Here is a 27,961-nt window from a genome sequence, read left to right on the forward strand (position 1 = left end):
CTTCTGTAGTGATTTAGTTTTACCTGATGTTTCTTGGGGAATGTGTGAGCAGAACAAAGCTGCTTTCTGAGGGCTTAGGTAGGGAAAAGGAAAAAAAAAAAAAACATCCCAAGGACATCTTGATGTGCAGGGTTTTGTTTTGTTTTGTTCTCTAAAAAATAAAAGAAAAGGAGAAAAAATAAAAATAAAAATAAAAGAAAGTTGAGCTCAGTAGTTGTCCTGTGACCACTTTACTAGCAAACTGTTGTGTGGCTTGCCAATTTATTATTTACATTTGAACTTTTTTTTTACAGTACAAGCCCACCACCAACAGCAGTTGTAAGGCTCATCTGGAATAACTGAAAGGCTGGATACCTTTTGTAGGCCAAATACCCTCCTTCTACTGCTTCTGCCAACTGGAAGCACAGAAAACTAGAATTTCATTTTATTTTGTTTAAAAAAAAAAAAAAATTTGATTTCTTGTAACATCCACTAGGAATGCTAACAGTTCATCTTGCAGTGGGAGAGATTCGGACTGAGTAGAGGCATTTAGGAACTTGTGGGCTATTCCATAATTCCATGCACTGTATCTGAGTCCTGCAAGTGCCCCAACTCTGCTTGCTGAAAACTGGAAGTTATTTATTTTTTAATGACCCTTCAAAGTTATGAACTCGTCAGCTAGCAAAAGAAGTAACAAGAGTGATTCTTGCTGCTATTATCACTAAAAATCAAGACTTGGAGATCCCTTTTACTTCTAACTAAACTTGAAACAGGTTCAGTAAAAAAACAAAAAAAATTCTAATCGTCAAACGGATGAGTTATTATTTATAAATCACGTTTGATGAGATAATCACTATCGTGAGACAGTGATGTAACTTTTAAGTTAAGAAAACTTTTACTTTGTAGATAATATAAAATAAAAACTTAAAAAAAAAATTAAAAAATAAAAAAAGTTTTAAAAACTGACCCTCCTCGGTGTTTGTGTGGTGATTTTTGGGTCTCTTCTCATACCAATCCCAGCTGGAGCCAGGGTTTGCCCGAGTCTGTTGTCTGCTGCTGCTGCTGCTGCAGGAATAAGGGAAAGGTTTGGGAATCCCAAATTTAGCCCAGTTTTCTAACAAGGTTTTGTGTCCAGGTGGGTTTGTGTTCCTGATCCCTCAGCCTTGAGTTGCTCTGGATGGGGTTGAGAAAGGTCCCAAATGGGCCTTTAAGGTGATGGAAGTGTAAAAGTCAGTGGTGCTGCTGGAGAAGGAAAGGAAAGGTAAGAATTCCCCGGCAAAAAGCCTTAAAAAGATGGGGAGACCAAGTTATCCCTGCTCCAAGTGCTGTGTCCTGACTGTCCTGGGTGGTGCAGGCACTGTCCCATGGGGACAAAACAGGATTTTCATGTCCAAGGGAGCATTCCTGCCTTTTAGCATCCAGTATCCACTAAAATAATGTCCAGGCACCTGGAGAGAATCAGACTGAAGACTACAAGTGAGAAACAAGTTCTAAAAACAGTTTATTAAGAGCAGATTTTTTTTAATATTATGGTAAAATCGCATTATTCAAGAATAAGTTACTTGTACAGTACATACAGAAACAATATATAGAAAAAAATTACTATACAAGAAGAACTTTTCTGTGCAGGTGAAAAGTAAAACTTTCAAATTAATACACTCCCAACAAAATTGTTGGCTTTAATCGTCCTGCTGAAGGCTGAGTTAGGGAATACAGAGTCACCTCCCTGCCTCTGGGAGCTGCTGGGGAATGTTGGGGCTGTTTGGATCAAAGCTAAAAGTTTGGAATGCTGGATGACACCAGGGTTTGATGGTCCAGATGAGGAATGAGAAGCTTTGGCTTCTCCCTGGATCTTTTCCTAGAAGTTTCACCCCAAAATAGCTTCAATCCAAAGGGATGGGTGAGGAATGGTGGTGTCAGTGTTTGGTACCTGCTGGGCTGGGATCTGGGAGAGAGACATCCACTGATGCTTCATGTCAGGAGCTCCTTCAGAACCTGACACCCTTGGGGACACAAAAGGCCACCAAGCAGGAGTGGCTGTCAGCAAACAGCAAGAGGAAGAGGAGGGGGAAGAATTCTGACAGGACCTGAGTTTTGGATTGTGCCCCAAACCAAAGTCCCTGCTGTCACAGAGCAAAGGCACTGCCTGGTTTTCATTTTTATTGCTAAAAACTGTCCTGTGTAGCTGGATGAAATGGGGCTGCCCACCCCCAGCCTCTCCTGGGGGGGGGGCTTTGGGCAGGGCCAGCTCCAAGAGCTTCTCCTGTCACTCCTGGCTTCCTTAGGTGGGATCCAAACTCGCGTTCCACGTGCCCATCTCCACGGCCAAGACACAAACTGCCCTTGGCTTCCCCTCCTCCCAAAATTCCCTCAAATGCCAGTAAAAGCCCACAAGGGCTGGGGAACCAAACGTGCCCAGCCCTGGCCTCTTCTCTCAAGTCACAAGAATATAAAAATCCTGCAAAATGCTTCTATTCCATAGGGTGGAATGGCTTAATGCTCTTTGCCCACTGCTGTAATGCAGAGGAGGGAGTACCTTAGGGCTGGAGTGACGTGCTGGCAGGAGCAGAGTCATGCTGTGTCACAAGCCAGATGTTTTCTAGGAGAAATGGGATTTCAAATTCAGTTCCCCCTGGGAGCTTGGGAAATAGCCCAAAAATCCCCAGCAGTGGATCTGAAACGAGGAGCTGGTGGAGCTGGCAGAGCTGGACAGCCCTCGGCTGCCTGTGGGTGAGTTTGGGGATGGAAGGAGCTGTTAAATAATCACAGGGACTCTCCCACTGCTCACTGGTGGGGAGAACAGGAGTTCTCCCCCACTGGAGTTTGTTTGCATGGGGGAAGTGGCTGACAGGGAGATAATGAACCCAACGTGTATTTTACTAATCAAGCACAGCAATTTCCATTTACACTGCGGAGAACCCCCTTGTAATTAAACTGCAGGTTAAAAATATCACATGCACACGCATGTTTCAGTCCTGGCACCGGAACAATAAAGTCCTGGCGTGCCAAAACAACCCACCCCAGCAGCATCTGATTTATCTGGCAAGGATTTCTCTGGATTCATCTGGCAGGGGATGTGAATAGCACTGCCTTTTCCCAGCCCATCCTTTCTTTGCAGATGTCGGGAGAGTCGGGTGATTCCACCTCGCCTTTTGGGGGAAAACCCCTTGGAACACAGCTCCCTGGAGCTCAGTGGGACTAAAACCAGCAATCTTAGCAAGATTTAGCACATCCCTGTGTTCTCTAAGGCTTTGGGAAGCAGGCAGCAAGCGAGGAAAGGAAACCACAACTTGAGCTGTGCTGTCCCCCCTTCCCTTCCCCATCCCTATAAATGCAAGAGCACGGGGAGTTATTTATGAGCCTCGGAGGGAGCTGCCTTGCCTGGCACAAGCCAGCCCTGGGGATGTGCTCCTGCCTCTGGCTGCAGCCTTTGTGCTGCTCCAGGGAGGAGAATGGGATGCGGATACAGCTGAGGAGCCCAGCGAGGACAGGGCTGCCTTTGTTCCTCCATCAGCCTCTCCGGGGCTGGCAGTGCTGCAGGACCAGTGCAATTTGCTCTTAATGCTCCAGTTTCAGGCACAAGTGTAGAAAAAGCAGGGGGGGAAAAAGCCTTTGTCTGCTCTAAATGCACAAAGCCCAGGAGAGAGCAAGAGCAAGCAACGGGGAGGCACAAAAGGAAAACCTAAATGGTTTCTCCAGTTGATGGTTCCCGTTTGTCCCAGCCTCATAGTTTGATTTATAAACCCATAGTTTGATTTATAAACCCAGATTTGCTCTCATGGCTGCTTCCTGGGCTGTTTGGCCCCAGATATTTTGGCCCTGCCCCTCAGCTCCTGACCTTGTCTCCTTGGACTATGGGCTCACCCAGAACCTGGAAAACCCTGTCCTAGAGGCTGGGTTTTTGTGGAATTCCCTAACTCAGCCCAACGAGGCTTTGTGTTTGCTGGTTTTCAAATGAATTGCTAAATGTTAATGCTCCTGAGGGCTCCCACCTGTATTGCAATTTCAGGGAAAATAGAAATAAAAAAAGCTTTCTGTAAGGCAATCTCAAGGCAAGTTTTGCATCCGAAATCCCAGGGAAGGCTGCACTGGGAAATCTGGAAGCTGAATACTGAGAACATCCCCTCCTGTGTGGCGCAACGGCTCCAGCCCTTCCTCTTTCCTAAAATAAAGGCAACTTCTCAGAAGTGCTTCCTCTCTCACGGCTGCCCCAGGCAGGTGAAGCAGCCCCAAGGGCTCAGGAACAGCAGCAGAGTTTGGGGACAGTTGGGGAGTCAGGGGAGGCTGAGACCCAGGGATCTGGGTCCCAGATTTGGTCCCCAGGGACCCCCATGACCTGCAAGAGGCCATTGTGGAGCTTTAAATGCCACCAAGCTCCTGGTGACACGGTGTTTTGGGGGCAAAAAGGCAAGCAAGAGTAGGGGGGTTCCTTAAGGGGAAAACTGACTTTAGATTTGTGCCTAAAATCACTGGGATAAAACAGTTCCATCACTGGGATAAAACTTTTCCATCACCAGGATAAAACAGCTCCATCACCAGGACAAAAACCCATTCACCACAGGGATAAAAAGCCTCCATCACTGGGATAGAACACATCCATCACCAGGATACAACGGGATAAACCCCTCCCTCACCAGCAGGAGAGGTTTGTGTCAGTCTCTGTGTTAGTTCTCAGCTGGTGCCATGGCTAAGGATGGAGCAATTAGTGTTCAGTCTCAATCAGCCAGGAGAGCAGGACGAGGATCCCTCTGCCTGGCACAGGGAGTGACCACGGCCGTGCTGGGTTAAAAAGGAAAAGCAAAAAAAAGCCAGTTTTTACCTTAGCTGGAAAAAAAGCCCAAACCCTGCTCGCCACCCTTGGTGGGAGCTCAGCTCAGGTCGAGCTTTGCTGGTGGGTTCAGCAGCCGGGGCAGGAGGATGAGGCCTGGAGCAGCAACTTGGCAATGAATTTCTAATCATTCTTTTCTTGCTATCCTGGGGTTTTTTTAACTTCCTCCAATTCCGTGGGTGGAACACAAGCCCCTGGTTCCTTGGCTGGGCGCTGTCGTGTCGGGGACAGGCAGGACACCGGGCCCAGTGCAGGCACAAGTGGCATTGTGTAAACAGTAACGAGAAAGCTTCCATAAGAACAACAAAAACAACAATAAGAGGCCCTTTAACAGGCCAACGAGAGGGAGCACACCCGTACAGGAGTGAAAAATTACCCCCTTCCTTGCAAAAAATACAATAATAATCCCTAACCAGAAGGAAGAAACAGGTACATTCTTTCTCTCGATGGATCCCCCAGAAGGTCTCCAGGATTTCTCCACCCGAAAGTGCATCCCAGTGCCGGTGCCGTGCTGGTCAGAGTGGTGTGTACTGGTTGTCAATGGCACGGACGTGGCCCCTGCCCGGTGCCTCCACCTCATAGTCCGAGTCGCGGGGCCGGGGTGCGGTGGCCGTGGTGGCCACGGTGGCCCTGGCCGGGCGCAGGCTCTGTGCCAGCTCGGCTGGTGGTGGCACCAGGTGGAAGATCTGCTCTGCTGGGGGACCCCCGGGGGGGTCATCGGGGCTGTGAGGGCAGGAGGAGCTGGCGGGGATGAGGCTGAACTCGGGGCTCCAGCCCGGGAAGGGCAGGGGGAGGGGGACTGTGGTGCTGGAGCCAGGAGCTGTGGGAAGAGAGAGGAGATGCTGGTCAGGGGGATGCTCCTGTCACCCCTCTCTGGGGGTGTGGGGTGCATCCCATGACCCTCCCGCAGCCGGTGGCTGGGAGCAGCTTCTCCTTTCTCAAAAGGGGAAGTTGGGAGCTTGGGAGTCACCTTTTGTGCCACTGCCCCGAGGCTTCCGCTTCCCTACTCCAGGAGCAACCAAAGGGCCCGGGGCTAGCATCCACATGCCAGCCTGGGCACCTCCATCCCCGCATCCCAGGAGAACATCCCCCTTCCCTTCCTGCACACCTTGGGTCTCAGGGGAACATTCCCTTCCCTTCCTGCACACCTTGGGTCCCAGGGGAACATCCCCCTCCCTTCCCACCCACCTTGTGCCTGGGGCAGGACCACGACGTAGCTGGAGAGCCGCACGTCGCAGGCGGTGCCGCACTCCAGCGGGATGGGGTAGCGGTGGAAGTGGTGCAGCATCTCCACGATGGAGGAGAAGCGAAGGTGCTGGACCCGGCACTGGCCCCGCTCCGTCAGCGCCAGCCGCAGGTGCTGTGGGGAGGAGCAGGGACCTGTTACCTTTCCTCCATTCCCTCCTGGAGGACACGGTGGGGATATTTGGGATGGGGGACACATGAATGGCTTTAGCACCATGTGCTGCATCCCCAGCCTGTGGCTCGCTGGGGATCCCCCTGGTCGGGGCACAGAGCAGGAGAGCATCTCCCTGGGGTGGGATGCGGTGGGACAGGGACTGTCCTGCAGCAGGGGCTGTCCCTGTGAGATTCCCCTCCCCATCCCAGCCGTGTCCCAGCCCTGTACCTTGGCTCTGCCCTGGAAGTTGAAGGTGAGCACGTACTCGCCGCGGCGCGTCTCGCTCTGCCGCACCAGGAACACGCCGTGGCCCTCCAGCCCCCCCAGCTGCACCAGCTGAGCCGCCTTCACGCGGGAGATGGGCCCGTGGAACCAGGGGCAGGAGGAGAGGAACTGCTCCATCTTCGGCCCCGCCGCCTCCCCCGGGCCCCCCGGAGTCGCCCCTGCCAGGCACAGGGATGAGTGTCCCTGGGAAATGGGACCCCTGCCCATCGCCCCCATCCCCTCCCCTCTCTGTTCCCCCCTGGTGTCATTTGGGGAAGGATAATCAGCCCAGCCATGGCAGGATGTGGTGACCCCCCAGTGAGGGCTACTCTGTCCCCAGGGTTCCCGGGGTGTCCCCAGCTCACCTTGGCTGACAGGCTCAGTGCTGGTGGCAGGGCTGGGGGCTGCAGGGTCAGGGTGTCGGCACATCAGGAGCTCAGGGTCACCTGTGTCACACCTGCTGGGGACAGGAGAAGCCAGGTTGAGTGCTGGCAGGGGGAACACAGAGCCACTGTCCCCAGCCCCAGGCTCAGGGACATCCCGAGGCGCTTACCCCTTGCGCACACACTCCCGGATCTCGGCTGTCCAGCAGCTGAGCTGCTGCTCGTCCCCGGCCTCAAACAGGATGTCGGTGGCATTGGTGACCTGGGGGACATCAGAGAGGGACATGGGTTCTTCAGAGAAAGAGAGAGATGTGCATCCCCCACCCACCCATGCTCAGAACCCCAGCAGGGACAGCGCATCCCCCCCCCGGCGCTCCACATCCCCCTGTGCATCCCCTGCCAGGATGAAAGAGGAACTGAAATTTGGCACGGGAGCTTTTGGGAGCCACATGTGCCCCAGAGGGTGGAAAGCCCTCGGGGGTGGCTGCAGACCCTTCCAGCAGGTCCTACCTTGAGGACGAAGGTGTGGAGGTTATCGGGCATCTCGAGGCGTGTGCACCTCCGCACCTCCTGCACAGCGGAGCAGGCGACGAGCAGCTTGGGCTTGGAGCCCTGTGGGGGGGAACACAGAGCCTGAGCTGAGCCCCAACTCCCCCACACCCCAAAACACTGCCCCACACCCCAAAACATGGCCCCACACCACACTGGGGGTGTTGATCTACCCAGGTCCAGAAGCCACCCAAGGCACAGCAGCCAGCAAGGAAATACCAGGCTCTGCAGGGAAATACCCCACCAGCCAGGAAATACCCTGTGTGGTGAGGAAATACCCCATTGTGGCAAGGAAATACCCCCCCAACACTGGCCAGTCACTGTCAGGGCACCCCAGGGGGGCTGAGTGACATCCAGACCCATCTCAGGGGTCCCAAGGACCCTGCAGTGGAGGGATGGGTGGGGGAGAGGAGGGAGAAGGGGGTTCCCAGCATGGCAGCACGTTCCAGGGATGTGGCACCGATGGGGAAATTGGGGTGCAGGCAGGGAACATCCTGCTCGTGGCTGCGAGGGTCAGTGGCCTGCCAAGAGCTCCCTGGTGGCTTTGGCACTGACACAGGCACGTGACAAAATGCTGAGCAAACACTTCCACAAAGGCTAAAATATCCCTGTGGCAGCTTTCGGTTCCTCAGGAGGCTGCGGCACGTGGCACAGGATCTGGGGTGCCAGGGGGGCAAAAATTCCCTGAATTGGGCAAAAAATCACCCAATGGTGCTGGACGATGGAGCCAAGGCTCTGTGCTTAGCCCCACAGCCAGAGCCATCCCGTGCATCCCAACAAAGCCCAGGCAGTGCCACCACATGCCAGGCCAGCTCATCCCCCTGTGCCGGGCTTGCTGCACCACAACATTTTGGGCCAGCTCTGATTCACACAGCGGCTTTATCACCCCACGGGATGATGGTTCCAGTGTCCCTCTTCACTCACCCTGTCCCTACACAGTGACAGCATCCCTACACCCTGGGGCTGTGGCACTTCACACTACAACAGCAATTGCCAACCAAACTGCCCAAATTCTGCCCTGAGCTTGTGATACTCACAGCAAACCCTCCCCAACCACCTGCATGACATTCAGCATGTCCCCACCGGACACTTCCTCGGTCACCCGACCACACCATCTTTGCTGTGCCTTTTTTTCTTTTTTTTTCCATCCCCCCTTCTTCCTCCCTTCCTTCCTCCCTCCCTCCCTCGGCGAGCACTCGGTGTTCTCTGGGGCCGGAAGCGCAGCGCGAGAGGGATCAGCCCTTATCAGCTCCGAGCTGCACCGAGCAGAAAGTTCTTAGAAGTCGTTCATGTACGGCGTCATGCACAGGGCTGGTGACACCGCGGTGGCTCCGGCAGCCCTGGGCCCGCTGGTGACAGTGATTGCAGCTGTGCTGTGCTGTGCTGCAATCACTGTCACCGGGCTGCCCTGAGGCGCCGTGCTGGCGCCGCGGCTTTATCCCGAAGGAATTCGATTTTTCTGCCACCTTTGGAACGTAACCGTGCCCTGTGCATAGTCCTGTGTGGAGAAGGTGAAAGGAGATCTCTCGTCCTGGCCACTTTCCCACACAAGGAGTTGTGACATCCAGCATGACCCCGAGCGGGTTTTATCAATATCCCAACCACAGCGCCGGGGTCGGCTTCTCAGGAAACGGGGAAATTCCAGGAAAAGGGAGTTCGGTGAAGCCCCCTGCGTCTCTCGGCGTGGAGAGCACAGCTGGAGCGTGAAGGGAGAAGGAAGTGATGCAGCACAGAGATACGGTGCCTGAAAAACCAGGCTGGCTTCGGGGAAGTGCCTACCGCAGGCACGGTGCCCCCGCTGCCGCACCTGACCGCAAGATGCCCGGCTCGATGCGGCTGCTACCGGGAAAGGGAGTTCTCAGTAAGCAAAAGTGCACACTCAACACACCAAGGGTTCACCCACGGGCTCCTTCTCGGCAAGAGGTGCCCCAGCAGCGCTGCAGGGATGGGTAAAGCCTGCTGCTGCCTGGCTCTGTGTGCTCAGGATGCTCAGGATAGGAGGGAATGTTTAGGATGTTACGGGTGTTGCTCCAGCTCAGCCTCAACCCCACCAGCAGCATCAGCTTCCACATGGAGATTCACCCCACTGAATCTCCAGCAAGGATATTTGGGATTGATGGGGTTTTTCACTGCAAAGCTCCTCCCAGCTCGCCCACCTGTGCCAGGAATGCTCTCCCCATGAAGCTGTGAGCTGCTGCCATAAGGAGCACGTCCTGCTGAGGGTGCTGGGGGAGCTTTTCCCACTCAGGTGTGGGGGAAGGTGGCTCTCCAAGAACGAGAGTGGCACGATGATGACAGCGGTGGCATTGGCTTGGTGATGATGGCAGTAGGGCAGTGATGAGGGTGGTGGCCTGGCAGTGGTAGCACAGCAATGACAGCAGTGTCATGGTGACAGTGGCAGTGGCACAGTGATGATAACGGTGGCACAGTGATGACGGTGGTGGCACGTTGATGATGGCATTGTCCCAGTGACGATGGCAGTGGCACAGTGATGATGGCAGTGGCTGGGCCATCAGGCCAAGTTTGTGCAGAGCAAATCCTTCGAGAGCACCAGGAGCTGCCCCCGGCCCCTCCACGCTCCAGGGGTTTCCCCACGCCGGCTCTCGCTTCCACTCTGAGTCACCCACGGGAGGTGGGGAAGTGCCTGAGCCCTTGTGCAAGGTCCCCAACGGATACGGGCGAGATTTGTCACTTCTTGTAAATCACTGTGGCCCTTATGCAAAGGACAAACCTCAGCCAAGCTGCAGTGCCAGGCCTGGCTGTGCTGGATGGACACAAAACCATATCCTGTGCCTTCAGCCCTGGGGGAAGCTGTGAAGTTTTTCAGGAGTGTGGGTACACATAGCACTTTTCCAGGGAGCACCAGGTGGGAAACATCCCCTGGTGCCAGAGCAGGGCAGGGGGAGGCAGCGGGGCCCTGCAGGGCTCCAAGGGTTCTGCTGGAGAGTGCAAAGTGTTTGCTGGAGCAGCCATCATCCTCAGGAGTTTGCACCAAGGGTAATCCCAGCCTTCATCCTCGGGGATTTTGTGCAGCAGGAAATCCCACAGGTGGTTTCCCTTGAGAGTTAAACCCAAGGCTCATCCTTGAGGACTTCTGCACCATAGATAATCCCAAAATGTGTCCTCAGCGTTTGCACCACAGCTAATCCTGGTGTTCATCCTCAGGGATCTGCACTATGGCTAACCCTGGTGTTCATCCTCAGGGAACTGCAGCTGACTAATCCCTCTCTCCAGCAGCTAATCCCAGTGGTCCGAATCCCGATGCTCTTTCTCAGGTGTTTCCATCACAGCTCATCCCAAGGGGAGAGGTCCACCCTGGACAGCCCCTGCCAATGCTGGTTTTTGGGACAGGGACTGGAATCCCACTGATTTGGCCATTCTGTACCTGCTGCAGGGACCCCTAGCTCAGCTCAGCTCCCCCTGGCCCCAGGGTGACACATTCCCAAAACATTCCTGCCTCTCTGAAGGTGGAGACCGCTCATTTAGAAACCTCCTGCCAGCAGCAAGCACCACCCTGGGCTCTGTTCTGGGTTTGGGGAACTGGAGCCTGGAGGTTCCCCGACTATCAAACAGGAACACGGGAGGTGATTCCCGCTGCTGTGCGAGCTCAACATCCCCCACCCCTGAGGTCTGGGTCATCACCTCCCAAAAATCCCTCTCTGCCCACCCCAAACCCGGCCAGCATCCTCCACCCGCCACACAAAGGAGCTTCCAGGACACCGTGTCTCCGAGCATCCCGCGGGCCGTGGCAGGGGACAGAGCCGTCCCCGAGGGGACCGTGCCCAGCGGTGACAAGAGGCATCGTTGTGCCGGCCCGGAGCGCTGGCTCGGGGGCGGCCCCGCCACAAAGGTCCCTCTGTTCCCGCTGCGGCGGCTGCGAGCGCCGGCGAACGGCGACGGGAGAAAACACAGCCCCGACCCCAGCGCCCCCCGAGCCCCGATTTCCTGCTAAATTAATCGGGGGTGCTGCAAAACAGCACCCCAAGAATCGGGGGTGAGGCTGTGGGTGGGATTTGGGGGGTGCAGGAATCTCCACCCATCCCTGGAGCTGGTGGCTCCTCTGTTCATTGATCTGCTCTGCATGAAGAAACACACGTCCCCAAACTCCTCAAACCTCTGCAAAGCCCAAAAAACCCTGCAAAGCCCCCCAAAACCAGCGAGCCCAGCAGCTCACAGCAATGCTGAGAGTGATGGGGGCTCTAAACAAGATCTGTAAACAGCTTTCGCCAGACCCTTGATTTTTTTTTTTTTTTAATTTATTTTATGCCAGATTCGGTTCCAGCGTGGGCTGCTTTAATAATTTCCTGGAATAAATAACGAGCATGGAAAGTAAACAAGGTGTCTGTCTGCGTGCAAGTGGGAGCTGCTGCAGCCAGGACTGAGTCACCCCAAACCTCAGCCACAGAGGAATGAGGGGGTCCAGCACAGACTCTGCAGTCTCCCCACAAGCCCTGGGGTGTCCTGGGATTTTCCCAAGGTTTTCCATCACTCAGGATGATGGAAAAGCTTCAAAAGCTCACATGGGAGCATTCAATCCCACTGGATGGGTATTTTCATTCCTGCCCCTTGCCTGGGGCTGGAAGAAGTGAGTTTGCCCAAAATGCTCGTTTTTAACACAATCCCAAAACGACACTGAACATCAGAGCCCACCACAGACAGTGGAGCTGGAACCTGCCTGGTGGGAAGGAGCAGGGTCCACCCCAGCTGAGCCCCCAGCAGGGCTGGGATGAATCCTTGAATCCTTCCAGACCCTGCACTGCCTGCGCAGGCTCTCATAAATATTTACCTTTGAAAGAAGCAGCTCTCAGCCTCGAAACAACCACATCCTGGGCCGTGAAAAGAGAGAGAGAGAGAGAGAGAAAAAAAAAAAGAAGAAAAAGGGGGAAAAAAGAGAGACAACCACCCAAAAAACCCCCACTAGGCATTTCACATCAGCTGTGGGGACCCAGCACCCAGCAGCACCCACAGCTCTTCTTGAGCAATGCATTCCCTGAGTGCTCTCCCAGTCCTTTTTCCTGTGGTTTGCTCAATATCTCCATTTTTTGCCCACTTCTCAGCTGGCACGTGGTGCTTCCCACCCCGAGCAGCTCTGCAGCATCCCTGTGAGTGACACTCTGATAAGCAGGGTGGGCACAGCCTGTAGGACAACAGCCCCAGGAAGGACAGATTTTTAAAGGATGGGGTTAAAAGGGTGGAATCCTTCTGAGCCCAAAACCCCAGAGTTCAATGAAGCAGATATTGGGGTCCATCCTGCACCCTTCCTCTCACACCCAGACCCTGGCAAGCCCCATCCCAGCAACAATTTCCAAAATAAGAAACTCTGCTCTTCAGCAATTAACGCCGGGGCTGTGGTTACGCTGCTAAAAGTGTTTTTTCCGTGCATGACCAAGGATGGAAAAAGTTGTGGTTAATAAATGACAAATAACCTTTGTCTCCTCGCCCTCCCTCCCACCCCCCCTCGATACCCAAAAACAGAGCCGGGGGGGGGAGGAGGGGGAAGAGAGCAAAAGTCACCACCAAAATCTCACAAAGCCCTGAGGGCGCCCAGCCCCGGTGCCTTCGAAGAACAGAGAGCTCAGCGAGGGATGCTCCGCCCTGCCCCGGGGAGAGGCTGCCCGAGGGCTCTGGGGCAGATCCAGGTGCCTTCAGGGGAGGTTTTGCCTCTCCCAAGGGATTTGAAGGACACCCAAACCCCTCCAGGGTCATCACAGAAGTTTTCCCAGCTGCTGGCTGTGTGGTCTTTGGGGTTGCCAGGAGAGGGATGTGATCCTTGAGGATGCTGCCGGGAGCAGGATCACAGAATCACAGAATAATATGGGTTGGAAGGGATCTTCAAAGGCCACCCAGTCCAACCCCTCTGCAATAAGCAGGGACACCAACCAGATCAGGATGCAGGCCCTGGAAATGCCAAAAAAGGGATGCAGTCCCTGGGAATGCCAGGAGAGGGATGCTGGGAGCAGGATGTTTGGAGAGGGATCATAGAAGAACAGAATAGTTTGGGTTGGAAAGGATCTTGAAAAGTCAATGAGTCCAACCTCCTGCAGTGAGCAGGGACATCTTCAGCTGCATCAGGACAGGATGCAGCCCATGGAGATGCCAAGAGAGGCATGCAGTCCCTGGGAATGCCAGGAGAAGAATACCATGAATGGGATGCAGCCCATGGAGATGCCAGGAAAAGGATACCAAGAGAGGGATGAAGTCCCCAGGAAAAGGATGCCAGGAGAAGGATGTTGTCCCTGGGCATCCAGATTGACACAAACCTGCCCCTTCCTGGACCAGGGATGGGATGATGGGACACTGAGGTGCTTCCCATCACTGGGAAAACTCTTCTCAGGGTGTTCCAGGGAAGAAAACTCCCCCTCCATCACTGTCCTTCCTTGGCTGAGTCACTCAGGCCACTTTTGAGCAGCTCCAGGAGGAGCAGGGATAGGGAATGGGGACCAAAACCCTGGGATGTGCTCCATGCCATGCCTGACCAGCTGCCTCTCACAGCCCCAAGCACCAAAAAATCAGGGACAGGAACCTGCTGGCTCAGGAGGTGGCAGTTCTCAGAAACCAGATTCAGGTGAAAGGTGTAAAAAAAGAAAAAAATAATAAAGAAAAAAAAGAGAAAAAAAAAAAGGAAGTCAAAGCAGCCTCACACTGAGCAGAGATAAAAATACTGCTCCTCCCGTGGCTTCAGCAAAGATGTTTGAGCTGGGGCAGAGGCTCCAAGGGCTCCCTCCGGAAGGAGTCTCTGGGCCAGTCCCGGCGTGCCATCAATTTGTGGGACGCACTGGATTTCATTAAAATGCTATAAAGAAAGCAGCACAAATGCAAATCCCATTTCCCTTCCCCTTCCTGTAAAAACATCTGGTCAACAGAAACGGCTCGGGACATTTCCGCTGCGAGTCGCGGCTTTCATGGAGTTTGGGATTTGGGGCTGGGGCTCAGCTGAGGAACAGGGCAGCCCCAAAGCTACAAACCTGGCTTTGCCAGCTTTGGTTGAAATTTCTGAAGGTGGAGAGACCTCAGAGATACCCAGTCCTAAAGGTTGTATGGGATTAAATGGTGTGGGAGAAGAGAAAACCCTTAATGCCTCCAAGGAAATCAGGGAGGGCTGGTGGGCATTGCCCTCACTGCAGACATCAGAGAATCCACATAGGTGCAACTCCAGGACCGTGCTCAGGTTTTCCTGTGGCACATATATATATTTAAAATAAATATATAATTTTAAAAATATATAAAATAAAAATATATATTATATATAGCCATATATACATATATATATAATATATATACACACAAACACACATATAGAGAGAGAGCCATATATACAAGCACTACAGGTATTCCAACATCCCTTTATTCCAGCTCCTCTTCCACACAGCATCATCACCTCACTCTGGCCTCCAGAATGCCCCCAGGGTAGGGTTGACCCCAATCCTGTGCCCTGCAGCCAGGCAGGGACCCTCCCCCAGGAGAGATCCCATCATCCCCAAATCCCTCCTTGGCAGCATCATTTTTCCAGTGCTTGAGGGAGGAGGGAGCGATGCCCAAATCAAGCCAGCTGTGGCTGTGAGCACGGGAAGGGGAGCTGCTCCCTCTCCTAAAATCCTCTCCCAAAATCCTCATCTCTCCTCTGGCACACGCCTGGGGCAGGGGATGCCCACTCCAGGCAGTGCCACAGGTATTATACTCCAGGTATATACTCCAGGTATTGCCACATTCTCCAGCACAGCTCCCTGACCCCTTCACCCAGCACATCCAGCCAAGCAGCAAATGGGATCAGGGCTCTTCAAAGCCCCCACTCCCTTTGATGCCAGGCACGTTATGGGATTAAGCTCAGAGGCCCCACTGGAGCACTAGGAGAAAGGGGGGGGGGGAATGAAATAAAAGCTGCCAAAAGCAGCAGGACCCCCCTCCTTTCTCCACACACCTGCCTTTTCCAAGGTCATTCCAAAGGGACAGATATTTGGGGCTTGACTTGATGCTGTAAAGCCCTGAGGCTGAGATGAAATTTCAATTGCATCCTATTATTTACAGGGTGAAAGGGGGAAGGAAGAGAAGGAAGGGGGAAGAGGAGGAAGGGGGAAAGATGTTTCCAGCCAGACTGTCAGGGTAACCAACCTCACAGTTCAGAGATCATTTGGGGTTGAAAAATCCCAAGAACAGATTTTACAGTTGCTTATTTAAACCACCAATTTTCTATGGTGATCAACAGCATCCACAAATCAGGAACAGACCCATGAGATGAGGAAAAGGCAATGGAAAAGCCCTGGGAGCATCCTGGGGCAAGAGGATTCAGGGGAGGGGGTTCCTCACAGCCATTCCCAGGGGGTTGTTGAGTGTTATTTAGTTATTTTAAAGGAAAATAACCCCCCAACAAACTGCTCTGTTCTCACTGCTCCGTGGTTTGCCCCGTGCTGGGTTTGGGGAGTGGGAGCCACCAGCACCGTGGGGGATTTTCCACCACCCCCGGAATTCAACCACAGTTACTGGGAAAGGGTCAGGATTGATTGTGCTGTAAAGGAGAAGGGAGCTGGCCCTGGCCCAGGGAATTGGAAAGGAAGGAGCCGCCCTGAGAATATTTGCACAGGAAGCAATTTAATCCAGAGTCTTGCAGAGTCCAGCAAGGAACATCCCCCACTTCCGCAGGCCTGGCTGAGAAACCCCCTGCTCCAGGCTCTGGGGTCTCCAGCCTTGTGGAGATGTGGAGCAGCAGGGAATCTCCATCCCATGGAGACTGCAAGGAATAATGCTCAGAGCACGGGGGGAACTTGGTCAGTGTCTTGTTTGAAGTGCCTCCCACCCCTGGGTCAAAGCTGGGCAGGGAATGTGGGGAGAGGAAGAATGTGCTGGGCTTGCTTCCCAAGGGGGAGGGAAACAAAGAAAGAAATGGGGAGGAATGGAAAAAAAAGGGGGGGAATAGGGAGAAAAAGATGGGGGTAGTAAAAAAAAAAAATGGGGGGGGGGGGAATTGAAAAAAGAAAAGGGGAAGTGAGAAAAGAAAAAGGAGGAAGAAAAAATAAAGGGGGAAGAAAAAAGTAAAAGGGATTAAAAAAAGAATAAGGGATTAAAAAAAACAGAAAAATGGGGAAAAGGGAGAAAAAGGATGAGGGAGGGAAAAAAGGCAGTGCTATCCAGCTGCTGGAGCACCCTCCAAGTGCCCCAGAGTGCCTCTGACCTCCCTGTGCCCTGGGATGGGGACACACACTCCCACGGGGACAAACAACTGCAACCCTTGACATGAGGGAGCAAAAGCAGCTTTTACTTTCAGATGTTACAATTTTGATGTTGTTTCTTTCTTCAAATATTTAATATTGGAGTCGTTTGACGGAAATAGCAGGAATTCAGCCAGCTGCTCCCTGACCCTGCTGCCCTGAAGGCAGGGACAAGGCTCCAGCTCTACCGGAGGTTTCCTCCTTCCAAAGCACAAGTTTGTCATCAAAGTTAAACGAGAACAAAAAAAGAAAAAAAAAGAAAAAAAAAAAGAAAATTCATCCCATCACGCCTGTGCAAGTCCTGCCATGTGGAAGAACCATCTTTTTACGGATTAAACACCCCAACTCCCCCTCATCACTCCCCACTCCCTCACATCCTGCATCATCTCCACTCCAGCCACGTCTCAGCACCACGGGAGCTCCCTGCAGCAGCCGAGAGCTGAACTTCCAGTCACAAAACTCCTCACAAAAAGTAAAACTATGGGTCCCACTGGGAGCAGAGAAAGGCACAGAGCCAAATTCCTATTTCCCCTTTCCTCTCCCAGCTTGCCCAGGCGAGCAGATGCTCAGGCTGCTAAAGGCACAGCACAGAGGACAGGGGGAATTTGGGGTTCATCAGACCGGGTTGCCCCACCCCTTGGTGGAATGAGGCTGGGATGAGTGGGATGGAGGCCACCAGCCTCTATCCTCAGCTCAGAAGGCAGGCACTGTGCTTCCAGCCGGAAAACCCAGTTCTGGAGTCCCAGCAGGGAGAATTGCAATGACACATTGACCGACTGCAGCAATTAGCACACCTGGCTCTCAGCATCTCTCACTCCCCAAACAAGACCCGCAGGGGTGGCTTTGTCTCTTTCTCAGAGGTATTAAATAAACAAGGCCCAGTCTCGTGTGGCTGCAGCAGAGGGAGAGCAGCGGCAGAGCAAACCCATCCAGGCCCCTCAAGGTGAGAAATCTTCATGATGCTGAGAGCACCGTGGCCCTGCTCCTCCCTGTGGGATGCTCTGGCATCCAGGCATCATCCCCAGCGGAGGGACCCGCAGCATCACTGGCTGGAACAGGCAAAAGAAGCGGCAGGTCCTTACCTTGGGCGGGTCGAAGAGCTCCAGCACAAATTCCTCGGCGTCGGGCGGCCCCGCCCGCCGCAGCACCAGGCGGCAGCGCTGCCAGCGCGTCCCGCTGTCCAGGGAATTCTCATCCAGCAGCCCGTACTTGAGCAGCCCCTCCTTGCGCACCTCGGGGGGCTGCTCCCGAGACAGCCCCCAGGGCAGGATGCGCTTCCCCAGTCCCGGCTTGAGAGCCGCCTCCGCCGCCTCCCCATCGCCATCCCCGGGGAGCGCGTCTGAGGAGCGGCGTCGGAAGAGGCTGCGCCAGCTCCTGCGCAGCTGGCTGAGCGAGAAGGGCCTCCGCGCCGGGCCCGCCAGCTCCTCCGAGCTCCAGGACTTGCGCAGCCCAGAGGGAGCAGCCTCGGGGGCTCGGACGGGCTGCTCGGGGCGGGCGCCGGGCTCCGCCTCGGCTTTGGTGGCCACCGTGCCCAGGGAAGCGTCGGTGTGCCGCCGGTGCGTGTCCCGGTAATCCCGCGCCGGGCCGGCGGGCAGGATGCGGAGCTGGTTCATGGCGATGCCCTCCTTCACCTCGTGGCAGAAGTACTGCTGGAAGAGGTCGGTGAACTGCACCGAGAAGTTCTCGGCGGCCAGCAGGTCATGGTGCGGGTGCTCGGTGGCGAAGCGCAGGTAGTGCCGCGCCAGCTCCTTGGCGGTGCTGATGGCGTGCAGCTCGCAGAACTCATGCCAGCCCCGGGGATGCGCTGGCGTGCCGGCTGGCAGCGAGTGCCCATTCATTGCCGAGGCTCCAGCGAGGCGGCCGCGCTGCAAGACAGAGCACACGGCTGATGAGGGCAGCCCCAGGGTCCCCATGGGTCCCCCGCCCCGGCAACCCCTGGCTGGAGTGGCCGCGCCCCACCCGGAACGCGTATCCTCAAGGCCTGGGGAACGCTGTGGTGGACAGGGTCCCACTCTAAGCTGCCTCATTCCTATGGATACATTGGAAATGGCCAGCAGACAGCCGCTTCCCAAGAAGCCCCACGGCCATGTGACCAACGCTGCGGCCACCAGCAGTGGCCACGCGGGACCCCGAGCCCCCCAGCCTCTTTACACGCCCTTCCCCACCTGGCTGGGCCGTGCCTCAGTTTCCCCACCTGCGCGGTGGGAGCGGGCAGGTCCCGGCTCGGGGCGTCTGCGCGGCTTCCTGCCAGCACAGCTGCCTGCAGCTGCCCGCCGCCCGCGGGGACGCCTGGCCCGGCCACATCCGCTCGGCTCCTGCCAAGGCTCCGCAGCGCCGATGGGTTTCCCTCCAGGGACCGATTTCAACGGAGTTGATAAAACTGGAACGGGGGCGGGAGGGGAGGAAGCAACATGAAAAGCTGCAGAAATCCAGGGATGGAGCTGCCTCGCTGCCAGATCTTCCCGGCCCCAGCGGCCTGAGAAGGGGCGGCCGTGCCGCCGGCACTGCCTGGGGTGAGCGCGCGTTCCTGAGGGGATGCTCCGCTGCCGACGGGACCGGGGAGCTGCCGGGCTCTGGCAAACCACACCGTATCTCTGCTCCCAGCAGATTTCACTGCGAGGCCAATCTGGCAGCACCGTGGCTGGCGTGCAGCCGCCCCGGCGTGCCCGGCTGAGCCGGCAGTGGGGCTCCCCAGGGCCGGCCCCGCTGCTCACCAGCGAACCTCGTGCTCGCCCGGGGCACTTATCGGGGCCTTGCACTCCGCTCAGGAAGGAAACATAGGCCAACCCACCCGGATCCTGCCGCCCCGGCACAGGCACTGCCTCCTCCCCAAAACTCCAGCAGCAGCACTCAGACTGCTGGGAGGGGAGGAAAAGCGGATTGCATTTGTCAGGGGGAGGAAAAATAATATAAAAAAGGACAAAACAAAAACCCTGAGGGGCCGGGAGGAAGCGAGCGGGCCATGAGGGACGTGCGGGCACAGGGGGTGGTGTTTGCAGCCGGGGCGATGATAACGCCGGGAAGCGGGGCTCTATCTCTGCCCACCCGCTGCCCTGCCGAGCACGTCCCGCGAAGGTTGCAGGCGAGGGGAGATGTTATCTGCCCCCCGCCAGCCTCGCCGGGCCCGGCTTCTCAGAAGAGCCGCCCAAAGCTCGGGGCCGTCCGGCGTCCCGGCAGTGCGGGACATGCGCCCGCCGCAGCCCGGCCGAATCCCCCAGCAGGGCCCCGTCTATCAGCGCCGCCAGCCTGCCGATGACTCAGCATCCTCCGCCGCGCTCCCGCTTCCTCCCGGCACCCGGGAATCGCCGCCGCACCACCCACGCCGCCGGCACGCTCAGCGGGATGCTCCCGCAAAACGCGGAGGGAAGTGAGGCACCCGTGAGGACGGATCCTCGGGCAGGCGGGAGATTCCCAGGGTAGGGAATTCGCCTTCCAAGATTTCAGGCTCGCTTCACACCAGCTTCGGGAGAGGTTTGTGGCGCGGGAAAAGCCGGGCTTCGTCTGTGCCACGCGGTGGGAAGCAGCCGAAGGCCGTCTCCAGTAGCAACGTGCTTTTCCAACCCGACGTTGGGAAATACTCCCCAGCGCTTCCTCCTCCCAGCGCTGGCACAGTGCCGACCTCACTGCTTCTGCCTGGCACACGTCCCACATGGAAAGAGCTATCCCGGGTGAATCCATGCCGGAGTTACCACAGCAGCCTCCCGTTCCTCTGCTCAGCCCCAGGTTTCAGTAGCGACATCCACAGGGATGCGAGTTCTTGCTGCTGGGTGAGCTTCTCCCTGCTCCAGCCTGCTGTGCTCCACAAAGCTGGAATCCAGCAGCCAGCGGCTTTAAGGCAGAATTTACATTTTATTCCTCATGTGTTCCCGTGAGGAGCTCCTGGCCATCGTGCAGGTCGGACAAAGGACTTCTGATCGCTTTATTTTGCTCTGAGTGGAGAATCCAGCCCATCCTTGGACACACCATGGACTAATTGGGATTGGGGGACTTCCATGCCTTGCTGACTGCTGGAAGAGCTGTATGTCACCAAGCCCGCCCCACCTCGGGGCTGTTTGTGGCTGCTGAGGTTGTTTTGGGGTGCTGGGATTGTTTTGAGGTGCTGGGCCAGGAACTCGAGGAAGAGCAGGACGGGACAGACCGGCCGTGGTGGCTTTGATGCGGGCTGGGGCAGCAAGCTGGGGCTTGTGTAGGATCCAGCCCTGCAGCCCAGCCACCCCCAGCAGCTTCCCTTAAACTCTTGCCCAACCTGAGCACTGCTGCTGCGGCGGTGCCAGCACCAACCGGGACGGGAATCCGCGCCTGGATCCAGCAATGGGTTATTTGTCCCAGTAAATGCATTTGTTGTTTGATTGCAGCCAGAGGAGCTGGCAGCACCAAGCAGTGCCAGGGCAGTGCTGGGAGCCAGCACCGCAATCCTGCCACCCTCTCCCAGAGGATGAGCATTCAGAGCCAGCTGGCCTCGCCACGGAGGAGCTGCCGGATCCAACTCGCCAACTTCCCACCAGGGAACAGCCATCCAGGGGTGTGGAGGTCACCCTCCAGCACCCAGCACCACAAACCCGGCCTCGAGGGGAAGTGTGAGGGAGCAGAGCCCACGTGCCCCGTGCCCAGCCCTGCTCACATGCTCTGCATGTGCAGCAGCACCTGAAAATGAAACCGGCCCCACTCGCCCCGGTTCCATGGCGGGAAAATGCACGGCAGTGACGTGAATAGGAAATGTGATTGATGCTCCCCCAGAAATAACTGCTCCCAACTGGAGGAGAAGTGTCCAGAGCCATTTGCAGCTCCCTTTATAAGTACAGGAATATTCAAAACTCATCCCAAGGACTATTTTCAGGAGAGGGCAAAGCGAGGGGCTGGGAGACGCCCTGGCCGGCCCCGCAGCTCCCCACTTCCTGAGTGGCAGAAATACAAAGTTCCCACAATCCCAAGAGCGGGAACATTGTTCCTTCCCAGGATATCCTTCATGAAAAGAGCTATTCTGAGCCGGCTGCAGCCTTTCTTGGCATGGCCCCACAGCCGTTCCGAGGCAGCTATAAAAGGCCAGGTTACAATGAACGGCACTTTTCAATGGAACTGCATCTGGCACAGCGAGTTCGGGGGGATGCAGGTCCATGGAGGGGGGCTCAGGAGGATGCAGGTCCCTGGGGGATCCAGCTGGCCACAGGTGGGCTTGGAAGGGCTGGGTGATGCAGAGCCTCCCCCCAGGATGGGGATGGTGCAGCCTTGCTCTGCATTCTGATCCCCCAGAGATGGCAGAAGAACATCTGGATGCACCCCTGGATTGAGGGGGACAAGCAGGGTGCTGCAGCCATTTGGGGGTGGGCAAGGAGATGCTGCCACTCAGGAAGGCAGGAAGGGATGTAGGGAAAGGGTCTGCCTGCAGCCTCGGGATGTGGGATACACCCACATATTCACAGCATCACTATAAAGCAGCCAAAGCCATTGCCAGCACAATCCACAGTAGAAACTGCCTAGCATTGTCCTCCTCTTCCCTCTGGAGCAGCTCCCTGTGATGGTGAGGATTCTCTGGGTCTCACAGAGGGTGATGGCACAGCACCATCACTCCTTGTGACCCTCTAGCTGTTTCCACACAAGCTGGAGAATCCCACAGGGTCTCAGGAGTTTCCCTCTCTCTCTTTTGGCTGAACCAAACCAGCAAGTTAAAGAGCAAGAAAGGAGCAGGACAGAGAGATCCTCCAGTTCCACATGTCCATACAGGCTTTAGGAAATCAGTTTGGAAGCCAGTGTGGGAAGGCAGATTTTCCCTCCCTCTCCCCCTTTCTCACAGGACATACACACTCCTCTCACTTCACCTCCTGGCACTCCACAACTTTCTATATTTAAGACCCAAACTGGCCCTAATTTACAGCTCTCTGTGGACTGAGCAGCACCACAGACCTCTGGGGATGTGGGAGATGTTACAGCACTTCAAATCCGAGGGAAGTTCACCTGTTTGGCTTTCCCTGACCACTCCAACAGGACAGACAGGATGGAGACAACCCAAACTCATCTCAGGTCAAACCCAAGCTCTGCTCTGGCTCGGCCCACAGCAATTCACCAGCACAAACAGCTGTGGCCAGCCCAGCTCCCCAAAAACCCTGAGCCTGCCTCCATACCGTGGTGTCTGGCACCTTGCAGCCTGGTTTACACCATCACACTCTCCTACACCCACTGCCTGCGGGGAAAAGCCCGGCAGCGGGGTGGCCTCTTTCGACAGGGCTTGTTTTGTTGCATGAAATGAATCGCTGCGGTGTAGGCGTGGGAGAAACGGGGTGCAGGGAGTGCTCCTGGGGGAGCAGCTGCCCGGGGGTCCCTGGGGACAGCAGGGAGCAGCTGAGCTCCCAGCCAGCCTGGCTGGCCACAGCAGCCCCCCAGGGATTGCTGGATTTGGCCCTTTCTCCTCGCCGAGCTGCGGCAGCACCACAAACCCCAGCAGCGATGAGCACTTGCACTTTCACTTTGTGTCACCCACTGGGATTTGTCACGACACCTCCACGGTGCCCATCAGTCCCATGGGTGTGTGGGTGGGGAGGATTTGCTCTGGTACAGGATGGAAGATCCCTCAAAAGCCACTGGCACTCGCACCCTGACCTCTCCAACACAGCACGGGGTGCTGGCAGACCTGCAGCCCTGTGGGCTCTGGTGAAACCAAACCAGACCTTACCAGAGGCAATAAATACATAAAAGTAAGAGAAAATAGAAGAAGCTTTGGGGATGGGAAAATGCATAGGGATGAGTTTCTCCTGCCCCCCCAAAAAAGTTAAAAAGAAATCCAAAGCATTGTTCTAGTCCCAAACAAGTCAAAGTGAAACCTGACACTGGTTCCATAGATCTTTAAACATCAATCCTTCCAACAAATCCAAGTGCAGCGAGGACATGCAGGAACTGGCAGCCCCAGATCCCCTCACAGGCCACCTCTTCCTCTGGCTGCAGCCCCACAGAGTCCCTAGGCCACCAGCCCACAACTCCAGCACATCTTGAATCAATTTACAACAATATCGAAATCGCAGCTCAACAACTCATCCTGGTTTCCTTGACAGTAAATCCCAGCCCGGGCTGCAATGACCGTGTCACTGCCATGAGCCAGCAGCTCCAGGCTCTCCGTGGGTGACCCTGATGGGGTTTGGCACAGGCAGGACTGGGCAGGCTGGCAGGGCATGGGAAGGCTGCGGGGATGCTGACCGCTGGTGCATCGGCCTCGTGCTCCGAGCCCCTGCCAAGCCACGGGGCCAACAAAGTCTGCAGGGAGCAGAGAGTCAGAGGAGCTGCTTGGCAGGCTCCAGGTGGCAGCTCTGCTTGGCACTCGCAGTGGGCACGGGGGCAGAGGCAAGGCATGGCCCCCTCGGGCAGCGCAGGACCCCACAACAGGGGGCAGGTGGGCACCACCCCACTGGTCCTGCACCCTCCCAGAGGGGTCACTCCTACGGCAGGGGCTGCAGGGGTCCGGGGGGAGGCAGAGGAGAGAGGCAGAGCTGGCTCCCTGCATGCTGAGCTCCCGGCTCTGGGATCTCCAAAATACGGATGCTGGGAAATGGGGAACGTAGAGGGATCCCTGAAGAAGGGGTGCTCTAGGGTCCTGTGCTGCTAGAAGGATGGGGGTCCCCAGGATGGAGGCACCCACAGAGGAACAGAGCCCCTGGAACGGGGAGTGCCCACGAGGAAAACGGGACCACGGGTCCCCACGGGTGAGCAGTCCCTGGAAAGAGGCAGCCCCAGGAAAGGGCAGGGATAAGGCTGTGCCGCACAGAAATGGGGTCAGGGGGAAGGGGCTGCTGCCCGAGAAAGGGGCTCACGACCCCGGAACGGGGGCACCGGAGTTCTCCGGGTGAGAGAATTCAGCCCGGGGCACCCGGAGGAGCTCCGGGGGCTGCACAGGAGGAGCGGCCGCCTCGCTGCTTCCTCCCGCCGCTACTTTCGCTTTGCAGCGGCCGCTTCCCGGGGCCGCCCGTCCCGCTCCAGCCCAGCCCGTCCCGCTCCAGCCCAGCCCGGCCCAACCCGTCCCGGTACCGCCGCGCGGTCGCGGTTACCTGCAGGAGAAGGCGTCCGGCTGCCGCTCGCCCATGATGGAACGGCGGAGCGCCCGGGACGGGGCGGGCGGGACGGGGCGCACGGCTCAGCACGGCTCAGCTCGGCTCAGCACGGCTCAGCTCGGCTCAGCACGGCTCAGCTCGGCTCAGGCTCAGGCAGGAAACCGGGGCAGGCGGCTCCGCATTTCCGCCGGGCGGAGGCGCGGGGCGCGGACCCCGGCCCCGGACGGGTTATGTAAAGCGGAGCGGCGCGGCCGGGGGCGGAGGCTCCGCGGGGGCGGAGCGGAGGGGCCGCCTCGTCCGTCCGTCCGTCCGTGCGCTCGTGTGACTGTCCCTATGTGTGTGTGTGTGCGCGCGTGTCTGTCCGTCCGTCCGTCCGTCCGCCCGCTCGGGCTCCTCCGGCGGCTCCGCGGGTGCGCCCGGCTCCGCGCAGCCCCTCCCCGCTTCTGCCTTTATCTTATCGCATCCGCGCCCGCGGAGCCAGCGGCACAAACAGCTCCCCGGGTGGATTTATTTTTAATTTTGACACATATGTATTGAGTTTTTATGACTTTTAGAATGTTTTCTCCGTGGATTTGGGGGTGTCCGCCCCAGCCCCCCGGGAGTCGGGAGGGAGCCCGAGCGTGGGGCTCTTGGAGGCTCGGGAAGAAAATCCCCCCTTTCCTGTTCCTGCTCGGCCAAGGGCTGGGACCCAAGGGACCTGCGCGGTGGCAGCAGTGGGCCAGATGCCGTCTCAAACCACATTTCTCATAATTTTCCAAATTATCTTGTGTCAAAAGGCAGAGCAGGCTGCTGCCCACGTGCAGCCAGAGCGGATCAGGACACAGGGCCCGCAGTTGTCCCACACCGTGGGCGAAGGGTTCGGCCGTGACAGAGAGGTCACAGTGTCCCTTGGGGCCGAGCAGGACTGGGGACTGGTGTGGGTGGACACGGGTCAGGCTCAGCCATCCTGGTGCCATCTCGTCCCAGGGGAACAGGGGCCCCGCGGCAGAGCCGCAGCCACCCACTCTGCCGTGGGAAATGGAGCAAAAATAAACTTCCACTTCACCTTTTTCCAGTAAAAGGCTGGACTGTGGGCCGTACTGTCACGTCTGGCCCACTGACATCCCCCATTCATGTTACTGGTTGTGCCAAGAGCTCCTACGAAGCCTTGTCTGGAATGGCAGCAGTGCCAGGGACAGAGGGACGGATCCCCACGCACATTGGGCAGGCAAAAGTCACGGCAGAGCAGCCGTGGTGTTGCCCAGGGTCGGTGCCCACCCAGCACGCCAAGCCAAAGAAGCCCAGGGATGTGGCAGCTGGGATTTCACACACACCACACAATGGATTTGTGGGTATTGCGAAGGTGGAAGCTGCAGGAATTTGCCCTTGGAGAGCGGGCTGGGACACACTGAGCCATTTGTGAACATCTGTGAGGGTCCATCCTCTGTGGTGCTTTAAATATACCTCAGTTGTTCACCCCATCCATTCCCAATCCACCTTCCAGTGAAGAAAAGACCGAAATGCAAACTCCCTGCTGGAGCTGCGCCACCCCTGGATCACAGCCGGTTTGGACACAGCCCTGCTGCCCTTCTGCAGCCTCAGCAATCCCCCGGATCAGATTTGAGCCATAACCCCACAGCCCCTTCGGGCATTGCCAGGGATCCAGGTGGCTCTGCGTCCAATCAGCCCTTCCCAAACCCCACAAGGAAATGGCTGGGAGCAGCTGACATGATAAAATCTTACCTTGAAATCTGCTTTTTAATTCCTCCTGCCGTTGCTTTATGCATAATTGCACCTTCTGGCTCTTTTCCTGAGAACGGAGGAGCGGCCGGCGGATCCGAGTGCCTGCCCCCCTTCCCGCGGGCGGCTGTCCCAGCTCCCAGCGATCGCGCTTTCCTTTATCAACTTCATCTATGTCAGAAGCGCCCTCTCAGCGTCCTCAGCCCCAGTGGCCTGAGATTTCTCTTTTGTTTTGCTTCCTGTATGGATTTTCTCAGTCCCCAACTGCTAATTCACTACCCCCGACTTCTGCTTTTTTTTTTTGTTTGTGTGTGGAGCTGCGCAGATGCTCATACACACACACACTCTCACTCACTCAGGCGCTGCTTCCCTTCCGCTCTGCACTGCCCTCAGCTTTTAACCATTGCTGCTTTCTTCTGCTGTGTAAAACCCTTCACCGGCTTCCAGCCGTCCTTCCCACTTCCCTCCTTAATTGCTCTGCTCTGGCCCATTCTGTTTCCAGGATGGGTGGGGTGGTTTGGAAGCGGCTCGTTTGCACATCTCAGGGTGGGATGTGATGGGTTTCAGGTGACCTCTTCCATCCCACTCTGAGGTATTGTCGGTCCCAGCCTGCCCGGAGGGGGCGACGACATCTGGAAATGCTTGGCTGTGAGGGTCTGTGCCGAGCTGGAAAATGCCCCCCAAAATCTTAACCTTTTACCGAGGGTTGGGTGCTGGGGAGATGGTAACGGAGGTGGTGATTTAAGAGTGATTGGGTTGGTTGTGGAGGGAGTGTTGATGGGCAAGGCGGTGATGGAGCGGGATGGAGGCAGTGACGGGGGCTGGCTGCCCCCGCGTCCCCGCTGAGCCCCGCAGCGCTCCGGCCGCCGTGGCCGGGCTCCCGCCGCCCTCTCCCGGCACTTCCCCGCGCTGCAGCCGCCGCCTCCGGTCCTTCCCCGCCTGCCCGGAGGGGCCCGGGGGCTGCGCCCTCCGGTACCCGTCTGGAGGCGGCGTGGGACGGGAACCCCGCGTGGGAGCGGAGCGGGGCAGGTCCCGCACCCCGAGAGGCGCCGGGAGCGTCGCGCCCGCCACACGCCCGCGTTCTGTGACAGCCAGGACTTGTTCGCCTTCAACTTCGAAGCACAGCTTGGGATGGATCCATTTGGATTCCCGGGGGATAATTCTCTGCCGGGACATGCACAGAGCCGGGTACCCGAGAGCCCCCGGTACCCCCGGCACCCCAAGATTCCCGGCACTGGGGGTGACTCAGGGGCCCCGCTCGCCTCGCTGAGCCGTCCAGCACCCGCTGCTGTGTAATCACTCCAAGTCACTGGTCATGGGAGCAACAGGAAGGGGAGGGCAAGGGCATCCCACGTCTAGAAATGCTGCTGGCACCCTTCACCTCCTTTCAGACCCTTTTCTTTTCCCCTGCTGTCGGGCAAGCTCAACATGGGAGTTCATTTTCCCATCTTTCCCATCAAAACTTGATGGGGAAACTGAGGAATGGGGTCTGGGCTTCTTGCTGGGGGGACCCTGGCAGACAGCAGGGAAAATGTGGAGCTGCTCAGAAAGGGAAGTCCTGAAGCTTGTGCAGCAGCATGTGACTGTCCCAAGAGAGACCCAAT

General features: G+C 56.7%; 2 protein-coding genes across 5 annotated transcripts in view; one reads left to right on the forward strand and one right to left on the reverse strand.

The window, feature by feature from the left end:
- Positions 1–2,507, forward strand: part of ATXN2 (ataxin 2) — a 50,861-nt gene extending 48,354 nt beyond the window's left edge. For both annotated transcript variants that reach the window (XM_030233567.2, XM_030233569.2), the window contains exon 24: positions 294–2,507. In XM_030233567.2, the coding sequence (XP_030089427.2) occupies positions 294–322 (29 nt within the window). In that variant the 3' untranslated portion in view covers positions 323–2,507. The remainder of the gene's footprint in view (positions 1–293) is intronic.
- On the reverse strand, positions 1,457–27,687 carry SH2B3 (SH2B adaptor protein 3). 3 transcript variants are annotated; one of them, XM_018916705.3, is made up of 8 exons: positions 26,361–27,687; positions 17,688–18,470; positions 7,364–7,465; positions 7,024–7,115; positions 6,836–6,930; positions 6,435–6,649; positions 5,996–6,167; positions 1,457–5,627 (listed from the first exon to the last, which is right to left on the reverse strand). In XM_018916705.3, the coding sequence occupies exons 2-8, from the start codon at positions 18,441–18,443 to the stop codon at positions 5,323–5,325; spliced, it is 1,737 nt and encodes a 578-aa protein (XP_018772250.3). In that variant the 5' UTR covers positions 18,444–18,470; positions 26,361–27,687; the 3' UTR covers positions 1,457–5,322. The 3 variants fall into 3 exon arrangements, with proteins under 3 accessions (XP_018772250.3, XP_030088613.2, XP_050836570.1); XM_030232753.2 differs by lacking the exon at positions 26,361–27,687 and adding an exon at positions 24,636–26,303; XM_050980613.1 differs by lacking the exon at positions 26,361–27,687 and adding an exon at positions 24,636–26,302 and having other exon boundaries at positions 6,836–6,927.
- Positions 27,688–27,961: the final 274 nt, after the last annotated feature.

This window comes from Serinus canaria, chromosome 15 (genome assembly GCF_022539315.1).
Source record: "Serinus canaria isolate serCan28SL12 chromosome 15, serCan2020, whole genome shotgun sequence".
Taxonomy (NCBI): Eukaryota; Metazoa; Chordata; class Aves; order Passeriformes; family Fringillidae; genus Serinus; species Serinus canaria.

Coding starts and splice junctions, on each gene's coding strand:
- SH2B3 (XM_018916705.3), bottom strand. CDS start 18,443: ATGAATGGGCACTCGCTGCCAGCCGGCACGCCAGCGCATCCCCGGGGC. Junction 6,650..6,835: donor CACTGAGCCTGTCAGCCAAG/GTGAGCTGGGGA, acceptor TGTGCCTGGCAG/GGGCGACTCCGGGGGGCCCG. Junction 5,628..5,995: donor GGTCCTGCCCCAGGCACAAG/GTGGGTGGGAAG, acceptor CTCTTCCCACAG/CTCCTGGCTCCAGCACCACA.